The sequence below is a fragment of the Emys orbicularis genome, chromosome 1 (assembly GCF_028017835.1).
Source record: "Emys orbicularis isolate rEmyOrb1 chromosome 1, rEmyOrb1.hap1, whole genome shotgun sequence".
NCBI lineage: Eukaryota > Metazoa > Chordata > Testudines > Emydidae > Emys > Emys orbicularis.
In genome coordinates this window covers 89,339,024-89,355,163 of record NC_088683.1, presented here as the reverse complement: position 1 = coordinate 89,355,163, position 16,140 = coordinate 89,339,024, and the positions used below count along the sequence as shown (strand labels likewise).

Sequence of the window (16,140 nt, the reverse complement as noted above, 5' to 3'; positions counted from 1 at the left end):
AGAGAAACAAGAGACAAGAGAAGAAATGTATTTGAAAGAATCTCATAACTCCAAACATGCCCACTGTCAGCCCAGCTCAATGTTTTCAAATTACTCAGTATCAAAATAGTCAAAAGTGATGAATGGCTGGGGGGGAAAAAAAACAAAAACGGTTTAATTAATTTAATAGGCATAGTTAAAATTAACTGTATTTAGAATCTATCTTTACAAAAATGGTTGGTTAACATTCTATAACATAGGAATGATTTTAGACCATAGCTATTTTCTGTTACAGAAGTGTATCTAACACACTAGGCCAGGGGTCGGCAACGTTTCAGAAGTGATATGCCGAGTCTTCATTTATTAACTCTGATTTAAGGTTTCGGGTGCCAGTAATACATTTTAACGTTTTTAGAAGTTCTCTTTCTATAAATCTATAATATATAACTAAACTATTGTATGTAAAGTAAATAAGGTTTTTAAACTGTTTAAGAAGCTTTATTTAAAATTAAATTAAAATGCAGAGCCCCCCGGACCGGTGGCCAGGACCCGGGCAGTGTGAGTGTCACTGAAAATCAGCTCGTGTGCTGCCTTCGGCACGCGTGCCATAGGTTGCCTACCCCTGCACTAGGCTGACCAATGTTAAAGAGTAAGTATAAACTAGAGTTGTGGTTACTGTACCTGAAGCTGATCGCGATTCTTCTCTGTGAGAAAGTCAAGTTGAAGATCATGCAAATAATAATGGAATGACTTCCCATTACGATCACAAAATAAGAGAGATTTATTAACAAATTCTTGCAGTATATCTTCCACTTCTTCAGTCTCCATATCCCAAAGAATACAAAGCACCTAAAAAAAAAAACATTTTAAAACATAAAAAGGGGTAGGACTAAGGAAGCAATATGACTACCCCAAAATTACAAGAGGTCACAAAATTACTTATTTCTTTGACAACAAAGAACACATTAATTAATGCATAAAACTTCCTACACAACAGACAAAACAATGAGGTCAGCAAAGTTAACTTTTCATACCAAACTAGGTTACAGATCAATCTAGGTTTACATAAAAATGCAGGATTTAGGCATTTTATTAGCACTAATTACCAAGAAATGCCTGAAGTTCTTGAGGAGGGATTTCAACCTCCAAAACAAGCACATATAGAATCTTTGCTTAAAATAACTAGAGGGAAAGGGAAGGGGAGTCTGATGTCCAAAAATATTTAGACTACTATTGGACCAGGTGGCAAGAAGTCAGTATATTTAAAATGCACAGGGGGAAAAATGACAAACATGGTAAGGACACACTCTAGATATGAGATTCTGAGAAAAAATAACAATAGGTTTTCATTTTTGGGAGAGGGGAGTAAGGCTTGTATTAGTTTACTTAATTTGTTGGTTGGAAAAGGGTAGGATTATTTAAGGAGGACTTTTTACCTGTAATAGTGGATTTATTTTTTATTACTTATATCTTGCAAATATTAGAATGACACAAACCAAGAAGTTAACCTTTGCTTCTAAAGTAAAGAAATACTTTTTATCAAGGTACAATCAAAATACGTCTCCCCCAAATCCTGCCTCTCACACTTCTTGCATGATGCACACCTATATAGCCACAGATCTCTGAAAGTGTTTCATTTGGAAACATGCCCTAAGAACCAACATTCTTAGTCTAATACTTTCTGAGACCATCTGACTGTCTTACACCTTCTCAGTAAGTGTAAAGTGTCTTGAAGTTTTGAAAGGGGATGGACAACATTCAGTTGAACTGCATCTAAATCGTTTCCTATGAATGCCAACTATCTTAAAAAGACAATCTAGGACTTTGGGTAGTGTATCAGACATAAGAAAGGCCATACAAGTACAATATATTTTCATTTAATAACAATCTAATTCATTTTCTAAGAGTAGGGAACACAAGTTTTAAATAGTAATTACTTTAATTGATTTTGTTTATTATTTTTACACACAAAGTCAATATTGTATATTTTTAGTAGAAGCCATATGCCATTAGTAATCAATTTCATTTAATAATCTTACCATACCTATGCAGTTTTGAAATAGAAGTCAACCTGGTTTAGTAGTCTCCTTTAAGACGCAAGCTGCACAGTGAGGTAATCAATGCATTTGAAGACAACGTTAAGATAAGTGAAAATATATGGTGTTCATCAAAAGCCGTGATAGGTAGCAGCACAGGCACCATTAACAAACACACTGTTTGGGGTTTTTGGAGGAGTTTGTGCCAGGGGAGGAAGATTGGGAGTGGGTAGACAGCCCACAAGGGAGAGAGCATGCGTATCCAGGCTAGGCACCTCCTTCACCCTTGGCTCTCAGGCTCTCATTGGCCAGCTGGGGTAGATCAAGGAACTGATTGGCCCAACGCTTGTCCTCTTCTCCCAATAATTTAAATTTCTTCCTGTGCTTTCAGGGCCTTTTGTCCCCTTTGCCTGCCCCATACTCCCTTCTCATAGTTGTAATATAGGAGCTGTTTTTAGAATGCTACAGATCTATCTGACTGCCAGTATTAGGATCAGGAAAGAATTTTTCCCATTGGGCCAAACTGGCAGAGGCACGAAGAGTTATTTCACCTTCCTTGTAATATCACGGAGGCAAGATAAAAGGAATAGGATGTGGAAGTTTAATGAGGAATTTATAGTAATGTTATTTTGTTACAATTTGCAACTGATGGCCAGCACAGATAAAGGCTAATCGGCCACATTGCAGAGGTAAATCTGTAAGTCTGTACTGGGACCCCCCAGGGGTCTGTACTGGGACCAGTCCTATTCAACATATTCATAAATGATCTGGAAAAAGGGATAAACAGTGAGGTAGCAAAATTTGCAGACAAAACTACTCAAGATAGTTAAGTCCCAAGCAGACTGCGAAGAGCTACAAAAGGATGTCACAAAACTGGGTGACTGGGCAACAAAAGGGCAGTTGAAATTCAATGTTGATAAATGCAAAGTAATGCACATTGGAAAACATAATCCCAATTATACATATAAAATGATGGAGTCTAAATTGGCTGTTACCACTCAAGAAAGAGATCTTAGGAGTCATTGTGGATAGTTCTCTGAAAACATCCACTCAATATGCAGCGGCAGTCAAAAAAGCTAACAATGTTGGGAATCATTAAGAAAGGGACAGAAAATAAAACAGAAAATATCATATTGCCTCTATATAAATCCATGGTACACCCACATCTTGAATACTGCGTGCAGATATGGTTGCCCCATCTCAAAAAAGATTTATTGGAATTGGAAAAAGTTCAGAAAAGGGCAACAAAAATGATTAAGGGTATGGAATGGCTTCCGTATGAGGAGAGATTAATAAGACTGGGACTTTTCAGCTTGGAAGAGAGACAACTAAGGGGGGATATGATAGAGGTCTATAAAAATCATGACGGGTGTGGAGAAAGTAAATAAGGAAGTGTTATTACTCCTTCTCACAACACAAGAACTAGAGGTCACCAAATGAAATTAATAGGCAGCAGGTTTAAAACAAACAAAAGGAAGTATTTTTTCACATAACACACAGTCAATCTGTGGAACGCTTTGCCAGAGGTTGTTGTGAAGGCCAAGACTATAACAGGGTCAAAAAAAAAAAAAAACCCTAGATAAGTTCATGGAGGATAGGTCCATCAATGGCTATTAGCTAGGATAAGCAGGGATGGTGTCCCTAGCCTGTTTACCAGAAGCTGGGAATGGGCGACGGGATGAATCACTTGATGATTACCTATTCAGTCATTCCCTCTGGGGCACCTGTCATTGGCCACTGTCGGAAGACAGGATACTGGGCTAGATGGACCTTTGGTCTGACCCAGTATGGCCATTCTTATATTCTTAAACTACACCCAGGATTTTGCTTGTGAACTTTGCTTAAGGAAAAGGAGAGACCAGAACTCTTCACAGATCTAGATACCACTTCAGTACCCCCTTATATGGGCAGGGCAAGAGGAATCAGAAGTGAGCTGAGGAGAGTCTGTCCCAAGTTATTGGTCATATGCGGGGAGCTATACAACCCCTCACTGGGCCCAGTGAAATACCTGGTATGAGAGAGAGAGAGAGAGAGATGAGGCACGTAACACTGGGAAGGAGTGCTAAATTAATCAAATAGCAGCCTGCCACTTAATTCACCCCTGTGTCTGCCTTCATTCATCTGCATGTTCTGACCAATGGTGATCATGCTTACTTACTCAACCTATCTCAACTGCTAACCACTTTTGATATGCTTTTTCAACTTTTGGCTAAATCAATTAAAGTCTGATTAAGAGAGCTATACAAGAGCGAGGTATTATATTATTTCAACAGCTCTTCAGTTACAACCTCTTTTGTTAAATATCAAACTAAGATGCTATTATATGATGATGGAGCTAGTCTGCTGCAGTTTTTTTTTTAAAATCACCATGGTGATAAATTCAATACACATTGATTAAAACCAGTTGTTTTTTTTTCTTTTAAAGTGAGGAGTTGTATCTTACTAACAACTATAAAACTTTTCAGTTTTGCTGTTATTACCTTAGTTGGCACCTTAACATCCTTTTGAAGGACAGAAAGATCTTTATAATAATCTTTAAAATTTTCATTTAACATTTCAACACTCATGGACATGGCTTCATCAAGTGCTTCATAATCATAAGATGATGATTTCCTTATTCTTTTAAATTGCTTATTCTGCAGCTGTCTGAGGTAATATTCCCAACGATTAGGGAAATCTCGTAATAATGCACCTATCAATGACACTACAAGAGGCGAACCTGAAAAACATGAAGAAAAAGGTTAAAATCTTAATGGAGATAAGCGGTTAAGCAATAGGATCCAATAGTTAAATATAGCTGTTGATGAGGAAGTCAGATCTGGTTCTTGTTTCTTCAACAAAGGTTGAGGAGGGTGGAGGCCAGGCGAACAGAATATGCTGTTTATGTATGTGCTTGTGATATGAAACTTTTGGGAATTCATCTGAATACTCCTTTCTGTATGTACTCTAAACAGATTGAGAAGGGGTGTAGAAAAAACTGTATAGTCAAAAACCAAGATAACCATCCATTTTGCTTACAAGCAGAGGTCCAGCAGTAACTTACGTTGTTCATTTAAAACGATACTGTATTACAGAATGTATGTCCCTTACTTTATTTCTATAAAGTAGAAACTAAAAACTACAAATATTTCTGATTATAAAATAAAAACTAGCAAACTACATACCTTTGCATTCCCCTACAATACTATCAGCCTCTTCTGGCAGATCTGTTATTTTCATATTAACAAACAGAGATAAAATCTCAAGTCCTTTGTCATGTGCTAATCCACTCTCCACAGGAATTTCATACTTATTGCCTGGAGATTTAAATTAAGTATAAAAAAAAAAAAAAAACTTGGTAAGAAGTATGTGAAGTATTTAAATTAGCTTGTGTGCAAGAGGTTAGAGGACTTCCAAAACAAAACTTTAAACAAGGTACATGCTTGGAGACTTGGCTCTTCCTTTTCTGTATGTATACTAAAGTACTTTTGCACAAGAGTGGTGGGAAAAGGAGCAGAAATTGCACTTATCAAAAGCAAACTGACATTTAATAATACTCAAATAATACTCAAAATAACTGTTACAGTGATAATTATTAGGCTATAGTTTAGTATTCAGGCCATCTCCTTCCCCACTCAATAAAGTTAGTATTTAAAACGTACTAAGGAAACATGGTGGATCTTGGCAGCTTAGGTAAAACATCACTGACTGTACAGATTTTGCAAGTGTGTTTTTTGTCATACCATAGGTATTTATGAAACTGTAAAATTGCTAAACAAGTTCCCATTCCAAAGAGTGAACATTGTAGAAGCCCAAATCTAAGACAACACAGAGGGGAGGATGGTCAACAATTTCACAGAATAAAGGAGGATTCTCAAGTGTCGAAGAAGTAAAGGGAATGCACTTGGCAAACATTAACTATCAGGCTGTTACATGCTTAAGGGAGGAGACAAAAGGCAGCACACCTAAGACAACTGGTAAATTTGAAAGGCAAGAACTGAAGGTCAGAGAGAGTAAGAAAAACAAATAGAAGGAAATTATATATAAATTTGTATAGGTTTGAACAAAAACGCATCCAAGAATTTTAAGAGTTCTAGTGAATGAAACCTCAGAACCACAATAATAAACCTAAATATACTGAGAGTAGGAGAAATATCCCACCGTTTACGGAAGGAGGAAATTAAGTTCAGCACCCGTCCTTGAGAAGTCGAGGAAGGAAGAATGAGAAGGTTACTGGCCAATCTGACCAATATCAATATTCAGGCAAAATCTGAGCACAAATTCAGTATATGAACATTTGCAAGCAGTATGCAATTACATGATGTCTCTATTAACAGGTGATGCCAAAACTTCAAAAGTAATTAGTAGATAATAGAAATATATTCAATATAGAACTGTGTTGTGGGAAAGAATTTCAAAAGTAACTAGTGATTTTGGGTGCTCAATCTGAGACACTTCAAGGGGTCTGGATTTTTAAAAGTGCTAAAAACTGACCCTCTGAAAGCAACTGTCTCAAGTTGCGCACCCAAAAACAAAGGCAACTAATGTAACTAGCAACTTTTTGAAATCTTGGCCCATATTGTTACTTGGTTGATATTTATGGTTTTTAGTATTATTAGCACAGATTATTAGAAATCAGGTGAACAACAGAAAAAATAATCACTTGCAGAACGACCTCCAAGTGGAGAATGCTATCAAGTGGGACTACAAAAGTCATTTGGGACTTAGTTAATATTTTCATTAAAAATCTTTAAAAAAGACAAATTAACTATGATCAAGTATTCCAATTCCAACAGAACAGACTAGCTGCAAATTGATATGGAGAAATCAGAAAGAGTAGATTCCAGGCAACAATGTCAGATTCAATACCAATATATGAATGCATACATCAATTAGTACTTTGTATAGCCTTGGGGAATATTCCCATAAACATTTTCCAAGTGCATTTGAGCAAAATCTAGAAAAAAACCACTCTATTTACAGCTACATTCTCACATGAAGGGAAGGCCCACTGAAGAAAAAACACAACCAGTTTGGTGTTCTCAGTGTCAACGTAACATATCATTGTCACAGGCTCACTTTTCCACTCACCAAGGCAAAAAGGGGCTAGGAGCAATCAGGAGCTGCCTATTCAGCCCATGAAGAAGGCAGAAGGAAGTGGCTTATACACTGTCCTCGTTCCTTTCTCCAATAACCCCTTTAAGTTGGCCAAAGGACTAGTATTTGTGTCCTTCATTGGGAATTACATCATGCCTTCAAACTGTATAAACAGTTTAAAAATATAAGGGCAGGAAGTAGGAAGGGTAGGATTCTAAAAGGCTTTTCTATTTCGCACACAAGACGACAGAATCTACTTCACAGGCTGTTAAATGTTTTCATGGTCTTTGTTAACAGCACACAGAATTTTCTATGCATATACTTATGGAATTGGAGTGTAGCAGGCAGCAACTCTACCTTGTGTCCCTTAGATCCCCTATTACTTCAGTCACCTGCACCTGAGAGAGGTAAAGCATACCTGAGGAATCATTTTTATAACCGAGGTGAAGGAGAAGAAAGCAGTATCCTTTCAAAAGGAACGCAAACATTTAAATAAAAATTCATTAGTTTTAAAAATATATATACATAATATCAAGACCTAGGCAAGGAAGAAAACAATCCTTACCAGTCACCGAGTCTGTCACACTCCTATCCCTACTAGTAATAAGAACTTGACATTGATTATCAAAAGCTTTTAATACCCATGAATCCCAAATGTCATCCAGAACCATGAGACACCTAAAACAACAAGAAAAAAAAAATCAGGGTCAACTGATCACTTTTCAAACAAATACTCTGGAAAGTTATTTCATTATTAAAATGCTATCTTTAAGAGGCATTAAACACTGCAATTCAGGAAAGAATGGCATGTTTTGAAGCCAAATATCTCAGAAAATAATTAAAAGATTTTGCCATTCATGGCTTTGTCAATAGGGAAAACATACATCTTTGCTTGTAATTTATGGCTGCATGTATTTGTCACAGCAGAAATATTAGGCAAGCATTTTGAGATTTTTTCTTTTTAATATCTTTCAGGATAGATAAATAAATGTGTTTGTTGGCCAAGCTTGTGAGGCCTTACACTCCTCTCAACAGCATTTCTCTATTTGTATAGGTATGTTTGTGAAGTGTAACTTTTGAACACCGCATCCAGTCAATTCCAAAATTTCAGAGAATGTCCTAAGCATCAATGGCCAGCACTCTTATTCATTTTGGAGAAAATCAGAATACTGAAAAAGGGGACTTCAATAAGAAGTGAGGTACAGAGTGTTAAACTATAATCACAATCCAATATGATGAATAATGTTGTCTTGTTAAGAAAAATATTCCCAGATACTGATTGGGAAAACACAGTCCAGTTTCACTTTTTACCGAAGGCAATTGGAATGCTTTATTTTCATCACCAAAGAGAAAACTGACAGATAAAAATGGAGTTAGACTTGAAATGGAGGTATCTTCACAACTAATGCTGGATCCTCTTTCAGAGGTAGCTGAACTCTGCTGAATTCCTGGCTAGAGAACGTCAGTTGTAGCATCAAGTCCTAGGTGAGGTCTGTCCGTTTGTCTTGAAATGGCTTTGTTAGTGCTCTCAAATCAACAGCCCCTTGAATAAAGGGGTGGTGATTAATCTCTCTCTTCCATGGACAATCAGGAAATAGTTCCACAGGTGGGTCTGAAGTTCCCTGAGATGCTGATTTATAAATTCCTGGTGGATACCAACTGCACCCTTGTTTCAGACTTCATTGAGGGAACTATGAGGAAACAACTCCAAGCTTCCTCTTTGTGCTCAGGAAAACCAGTATCCAAGTTTTCTGGGGAATGTATCTATCCTGTCATGCATGAACTGAATATTCAGATTCTGCTGCTAGTGAGAAAAAATGAGTTTAAGTGACCAAAGATTTCAGAAAGGCAGGTTAAGTGTGCCACTAAAGTTGATTATTGAATATGTCAACAAGGGGAGATTGCTGATCTTTCATAAAAATCTGCACTTCTCTTATTTGAAAGAATCAGGATAGCACTTCACATTTTAAACCTCTCGCACTTCACCAAGGAGTAGGAGTTGCTGTCATCACAAAGTAAAACAAAAATAAAAGTCAAGAATTAGTGGAATGACCCTTACACCAAAGCTCATTACTATAAAAGCTTCATGGAGGACTACACATCGGTGTTCAGGCATTTTCTTGGAAACAAAAATTTTGCAACATATGAAACAGTAAAGCAAAGAATGTGTGTGTGAACAGCCCTCTATTTTTCTGCCTGACACCATCTATGGAGCTTGCAATATTACTACTCCAACTAAATATAGAAGTCTCTGACTGCTTCCTCAAAGTTCATTTTTAGATACCTCTCCTGCTTGTTCTGGCACTGCTTTACAGAACAGCAAGTCTTCAGTACAATCAGAAACATATCTCAAACATGTCAGAAGCTCTGCAGCACCAGAGATGTTAGTTGACACTTCAAGTCAATTGCTGATTTGTCACTTTTCCTAAAGTTTGAAAGTAGTTGGGCTGTTGGATATACTCAACCATATCATTACTGTGACACAAAATTATTATTTGAATAAAGAACTACTTTAACTTTAAGAACCTGCTTCAGGCCAAACAACTTTTGAAACCAAGTCTATTGCTTAGAGAAGGATAAGATTTTCTGCAACGGTATATGCCTTACATTGTTGTGTGACACATGCAAGATATCTGAAGAACATTTGTCTGACATTTCCTGATGGAGCAATTAAATCTTGTTGATTTCTCCTCCGGTTTCTCTTTCAGTGACAGATATTTGGTTTCTGAATATCACCACCATTTCAAAGATTACATATTCTTGGCAGCCATTACTTCAGATCTGACCACAAGCTATGGTTTCAAGTCAATCAGTGAGAAACCATATGTAGTATTTCTACATTTTCTTTTTGCCTTCTGAACCATCATTGGAATAAACTATCACTAACTTTTTCACAAAAGACTCATCTTCACAAAAGGACTCCTCTTTCCATGTCATCCCACAGCCAGAACTAATCTCCAACATAGACTGAACAACGAAAGCAACAGGGTTGGGTAAGGCTTAGCGCTGCCCTGGGGTGTCGTGAACAATCACAAACACTCTGTCTAGTGTTCCTAATGACACATTTTGTCATAGTCTGTGTGCATAGGTACTTCATGGTGTACATCAGGGGTCGTCAACCTATGGCACGTGTGCCAAAGACGGCACGTGAGCCGATTTTTAATGGCACACTGCTGCCTGCCGGGGTCCCGGCAGTGGGCTGAGCCGGACCCCGGCAGGCAGCAGCGTGCCATTAAAAATCCTGCCCGACCCAGCCCGCTCTTCTCCGACCCCCGCCCTCTCTGGCAGGGGCAGGGAGTAGAAGCAAGCTTGCTCCTGCCGGCTGCTGCTGTACAGCAGGCTCCACCGGCAGCCAAGCTTCCCCCTCCCCTGCCTCTTCCCCAACGTGCTGCATGGAGCCCTGCCTCCTCTCCCTCCCTGCCGCCGATGGCCCTTGCGAGGGAGGGGAGAAGAGCAGCCCCAGCGCCCTCGCTGCTCAGACTGGTAAGGAGGCGGGGAAGGGAGGCAGGAGCGGGACCTTGGGGAAGGGGGTTAGGAGTGGGGCGTATCCCTCCAGCCCCCTGCCATGAGCCGCTCAGGGCAGGGGGCTGGGAGCACCCCCCCAATCCCAGCCCACCCCCCCAGCCCTCTGCCCTGACCCCTGCACCCCCCTTGCACCCCAGTTCCCTGCATCCCCCCACACCCCATGCCCTGACTCCTGCACCCCCTCACATGCCCCCAGCCCTCTGCCCTGACTCCTGCACTCCCCACACCCCCTGCCCTGACTCGTGCACTCCCCACATCCCCACCCCGAGCACCAGGTTGGCAGCGGGCTGAGCGGGGCCGACAGCCAGAATCCCAGACCGGCAGCGGGCCGAGCGGGGCCGGCAGCCGGGACCCTGGCTGGCAGGAGCCAGCAGACGGAACCCCAGACCAGCAGCGGGCTGAGCCGCTTGGCCCGCCGCCGGTCTGGGGTCCCGGCCCCGCTCGGCCCGCCGCCGGTCTGGGGTCCCGGCCCTGCTCAGCCCACCGCCGGCCCCGGGTTCTGGCTGCCGGCCCCGGGTTCTGGCTGCCGGCCCAGCCGCCGGCCCCCCTCAGCCCGCTGCCAACCTGGGGTTCTGGCTGCCGGCCCCTTGCCAGCCGGGGTTTCGGCCGCAGGCCCCGCTCAGCCCGTTGCCAGCCTAGGTGAACGGAACCCCAGGCCCGCAGCGGGCTGAGCAGGCCGGCAGCTTAAGATCTGCATTTTAATTTAATTTTAAATAAAGCTTCTTAAACATTTTGAAAACCTTGTTTACTTTACATACAACAGTAGTTTAGTTATATTATATATATAGACTTATAGAGACCTTCTAAAAAACGTTAAAATGTATTACTGGCACGCGAAACCTTAAATTAAAGTGAATAAATGAAGACTCGGCACACCACTTCTGAAAGGCTGCCGACCCCTGGTGTACATGATTAATGGGAAGTGCACTATTCTGCATAAAGTCCAGGCACAGAGTTACATGTTTAACACTATTTTATCAGCAGAATTTTCATATTCATACGCATATTCACATCCAGGACAATTCTACACTGAATCACTGGCAAGGGTTCTCACTTTACAACAGTAAGTTGATCTAAAAGGGATATACTACTACATAGTGTACATTATAAATCCTTTTACATTTTCGTGTATGTAATTTCCGTTTTGGCATGCCTTCCTGAATCCACCACACACAGTCTGGGAAATCCTGATATAGGGACTTTCATTTGAGAATCATAATATGTTTAAGAGTAACTCAACTTCTTGAAAATCTTTCCGGTTCTGCCTTACGTAACATTTCCTCACAATCTACAGCATTACCTCCAAGGATATTCAAAGACTAAGTTGGAAAGAATTTAAAGGGTGACCATGGTGTTACCTCATTTTACAAGTTTTGAAACCAAGGCACAAAAAGGTTAAGCAACTTGACCAAGATCATGTTTTTTACACATATAGCCTAATTCCTCCGACACATCTTTTATCCCACTAATAGTACCTGGGGTATTTGCGTAGTATCAGCAGACGAAGGCGATCTTTAGCCTCCTCAATATTAAGCGGTGGCCTTTGTGAAAGAGAGAAGTCCTGGTCTAGTCTACTACAAAGATTCTGGAGTTTCATTAGGAGCCCTGCCTTGTCTTGTTTTCCAACAGAAACCCAATGTACTCCTCCTGGGAAGCAATCTAACAAAGAAATGATGCAAAGTTAAAATTCATATTTTTAGTTGAAATATATTTGCTATGAGTGACAAATACAAGCAAAATTATGTCAATAAATTACTTTATATATAGCTGAGATGGGAATAAATTTTAGACTCTGATAAGCAGCTGTCAAACTAGATAAACATATTTTGAAATGTGAATAATACTTCCATAATTCTAAATCCAAATACATTTGTACATCACCTAAGTAAGAGTGAACTGCTTATGTCCTTATTTAAAATACTATCCAGGATGGAAAGATACTCTGGGGACCTTTTTCTATGAATTACAGCAATATCCAATGATCCTAGAGTATCAGATGATGATCAGAGGTATAAATACTGGATGAGATTTTTTAGAAATGCCCAAATCATTTAGAAGCCTGAATCCCATTTACCTGCAATGGGACTTAGGCTCTATAATAATTTATGAAAATTTGGTATGTGCATAAAGAAAGGGCATCTGTACCTTCCAAGAGATGGTGATCCTGTAGTGCTTCTGCTGTTAAAACAGACTTCCCACAACCTGCCATTCCATAAACAGTAACCCAACCTGGTTCATTTCTTAAGTTGTACAGTTTCTGTTGAATTGCTTTTACCAGCTTTGGACGAGTAACAAATACAACTGGTCTTTGTGGTACTCCACCTTCACAGAGGACTGTTCTCACTGAAATGTAAAAAAAAAAAAAAAAAAAAAAAAAAAAACCCACAACACACACAGAAACAGAAATAATTTCTAACTGATTTTTCCCCAGCTCTTTAAAAACAAAAACAAAAAAGCCACCACACACACCCCCGCAAAAAAACCCAACAACCCAAAACTTTTCCCCCCCCATCATAAAAAGTACTGGATCACCAGTTGCTGAAATCCACTGCTTGTCCCCAGAACAAGGGATCATTAAAAAGGGGATAGAGAATAAGACTGAGAATATATTATTGCCCTTATATAAATCGATGGTACACCCACATCTCAAATACTGCGTACAGATGTGGTCTCCTCATCTAAAAAAAGATATATTGGCACTAGAAAAGGTTCAGAAAAGGGCAACTAAAATGATTAGGGGTTTGGAACGGGTCCCATATGAGGAGAGATTGAAGAGGCTAGGACTCTTCAGCTTGGAAAAGAGGAGACTAAGGGGGGATATGATAGAGGTATATAAAATCATGAGTGATGTGGAGAAAGTGGATAAGGAAAAGTTATTTACTTATTCCCATAATACAAGAACTAGGGGTCACCAAATGAAATTAATAGGCAGCAGGTTTAAAACAAATACAAGGAAGTTCCTCTTCACGCAGCGCACACTCAACTTGTGGAACTCCTTACCTGAGGAGGTTGTGAAGGCTAGGACTATAACAGCGTTTAAAAGAGAACTGGATAAATTCATGGTGGTTAATTCCATTAATGGATATTTGCCAGGATGGGTAAGGAATGGTGTCCCTACCCTCTGTTTGTCAGAGGATGGAGATGGATGGCAGGAGAGAGATCACTTGATCATTGCCTGTTGGTCCACTCCCTCTGGGGCACCTGGCACTGGCCACTGTCGGTAGACAGGATACTGGGCTAGATGGACCTTTGGTCTGACCCGGTACGGCCGTTCTTATGAAAGGTCTTCCTCCTGACTACCACTTCACAGTCAAGTATTTGGATTTAAATGGAAATGTGGGACATGTAAGCCTTCATTTAAATAATAACCAACAAAACATTTCTTAAAATAAAGTTACTGGACATGAAACTGCACCATTTTCAAACAGAACCACTCTCTCCCCATCCCATATGCCAGATGAAATATGGAAACATTGGCTAGTGCCAGATCAAACTGCCTCAGGAAGTAGTACTTGAAGCAATATCCTTACTCATTTTATATAATTAAACTAGGATTTAATTCTTTATCTTCAAGAATAGAGAATGCAAGCGTTATACTGACCATACGAAGTAACTCCATCCATAGACTTATTTCCATTACAAGAGGAGATAATAGGGATCGCATCCTGAAGAAGAGCAGCCAGGTCTTTGTACCCTTCATGAAGCAGTGCGTTATAGAAGGATATGTATGAATAATTATCTTTTGCAAGAATAATTTTTATTAGCATAGCAGCTCGTTCTTTCTGTGTAGTCTAACAGAAGCAAAAAAAATAAAATAATCTGTTATATACAATCACAAAAATTGGGAGATCTATTAGGTCATCTAGTTCCAACACCTGGCTAGTTAAGGACTGTGCTTCTTATTGCCAGGAACACTTGCTGCTATTACAGGTCAGATAATGGACCTGCATTAAGACTTAAAGTTAGGTGTGTATTTGAATACCTTGCTGAATTAAAGTATGTAAATTGTCCCACATCAAGTTTAGGTACCTTCCTGAATCATGGCCTAAGACAGAGGTGGGCAAACTATGGCCTGCGGCCCGTCCTGCCCGGCCCCCGAGCTTCTGGCCCCTGGAGGCTAGCCCCGGCCCCTTCCCCGCTGTTCTCCCTCCCCCGCAGCCTCAGTTCGCTCGCTCCACCGCCCGATGCGGCCCTCAGGCCAAAAAGTTTGCCCACCCCTGGCCTAAGATGTCAGAAAACTATTCAAACGAGTATTCTAAAACATGTTGAGCAGTCTAGGAATAGGAAAGTGATTAAGAAGATATGCATTTTACCTGTGCTTTTACTTTCTCCTCCTCCTGTAATGTTAGTACTTCATCAGCAATCATATGATCCATAATGTAAGAGGTCTTGATGTCTCTTATCAATGCTTCATGATTCAGAAGCAAATGATTTCGAGATTTCACATCCATTTTTCCTCAGTGCAGAAAAAACAAGTTTGCACAGGAACATGAGCTAGTCAAGACATTAAGAAACTAATCAATTTCAAAATATATTTCCTTTTACAGAATGCAACTTAAGAAAAGTGGCAACAGTATTCCCAACATTAACTCCAGTTGAAATATAGCTGATCTTCAGTTAGTTTCATATTATGAATTGCTTCTTACTAGAAAGTATACAAGCAACCAACATTTCAGCCTACTACTGGTGTTTCTTGAGAACACTATAAAGATTTTCATATTATCGTCTCTCCAAAATGCTCAGATGCTTATGTCCAGCTGGGCTGATGAATGTAACAGATTAAGAAAACAGAGGGAAAATCCCACCTCCTGCTTCTGTCCATTCCCAACCACCGAACTCCTACCTAACTTCTAACTCATCCCCACTCCATTTCCCCATCAATCCTGTCTCCTGCTCCTATCCTCCCCATTCTCTTCCAATGCCTGGCTCCTACTGATGCTCCCCAACCTCCAGGCTCCTATCCGACCCTTCTGGCTTCTGCTCCAACTCCTCCACCCACCATTGCATCTGAGTCAGGCTGCTTCCTCTTCCACTCCATGCTGGCTGTGTGCCAGCAGAAGGCATCTTCTTTCCCATACTCTCAGTCTCCCTGTTCTCAGTTCCTGTGCCTGGTACCACAGCAGCAGAAGGAGAAATTGCTAACAAAGTCTTGTTCAGCTCTTGCAAACCCAGCATAGAGCATGCTCAATAGGTGCTCTATGGGGATGGTGCATGAGCAGTCGAGTTGCAGACACGAGCTGTGTGGGGATGGAGTATGCTCAGTGCAGATGGAATCTTCTGAGAATTTAGCTCCCAAATTCTACCAAGCCTCTCCTAAGCATGTACAAACTGAGACTTTTCAAAGACTTATGGATTTGGGCAAATTTTCACAGGAAAGGCAAAAGGCACAACCCTGACAGCAGGACAGGGCAAGTTCCCTCACCCTCCCCGGCCAAAATTCAAGTCCCTTCTCCAAAGCATGGAGGTGTTTGAGCTTCTTAACAAAATCAGTGAAATGTATTTATTTTTAACATCAGCAAACAAC

General features: G+C 40.3%; 1 protein-coding gene across 5 annotated transcripts in view; it reads right to left on the bottom strand.

The window, feature by feature from the left end:
- The window catches only part of APAF1 (apoptotic peptidase activating factor 1), a 71,528-nt gene extending 56,461 nt beyond the window's left edge, over window positions 1-15,067 (bottom strand). For 3 of the 5 annotated variants that reach the window (XM_065423524.1, XM_065423526.1, XM_065423528.1), the window contains exons 1-8: window positions 14,930-15,067; window positions 14,218-14,407; window positions 12,762-12,959; window positions 12,092-12,275; window positions 7,657-7,769; window positions 5,180-5,311; window positions 4,496-4,734; window positions 661-828 (exon numbers count right to left, since the gene is read on the bottom strand). In XM_065423524.1, the coding sequence (XP_065279596.1) occupies window positions 661-828; window positions 4,496-4,734; window positions 5,180-5,311; window positions 7,657-7,769; window positions 12,092-12,275; window positions 12,762-12,959; window positions 14,218-14,407; window positions 14,930-15,067 (1,362 nt within the window). Of the gene's footprint in view, window positions 1-660; window positions 829-4,495; window positions 4,735-5,179; window positions 5,312-7,656; window positions 7,770-12,091; window positions 12,276-12,761; window positions 12,960-13,148; window positions 13,155-14,217; window positions 14,408-14,929 lie in introns of all 5 variants that reach the window. The other 2 variants (XM_065423525.1, XM_065423527.1) reach the window with 1 other exon arrangement.
- Window positions 15,068-16,140: the final 1,073 nt, after the last annotated feature.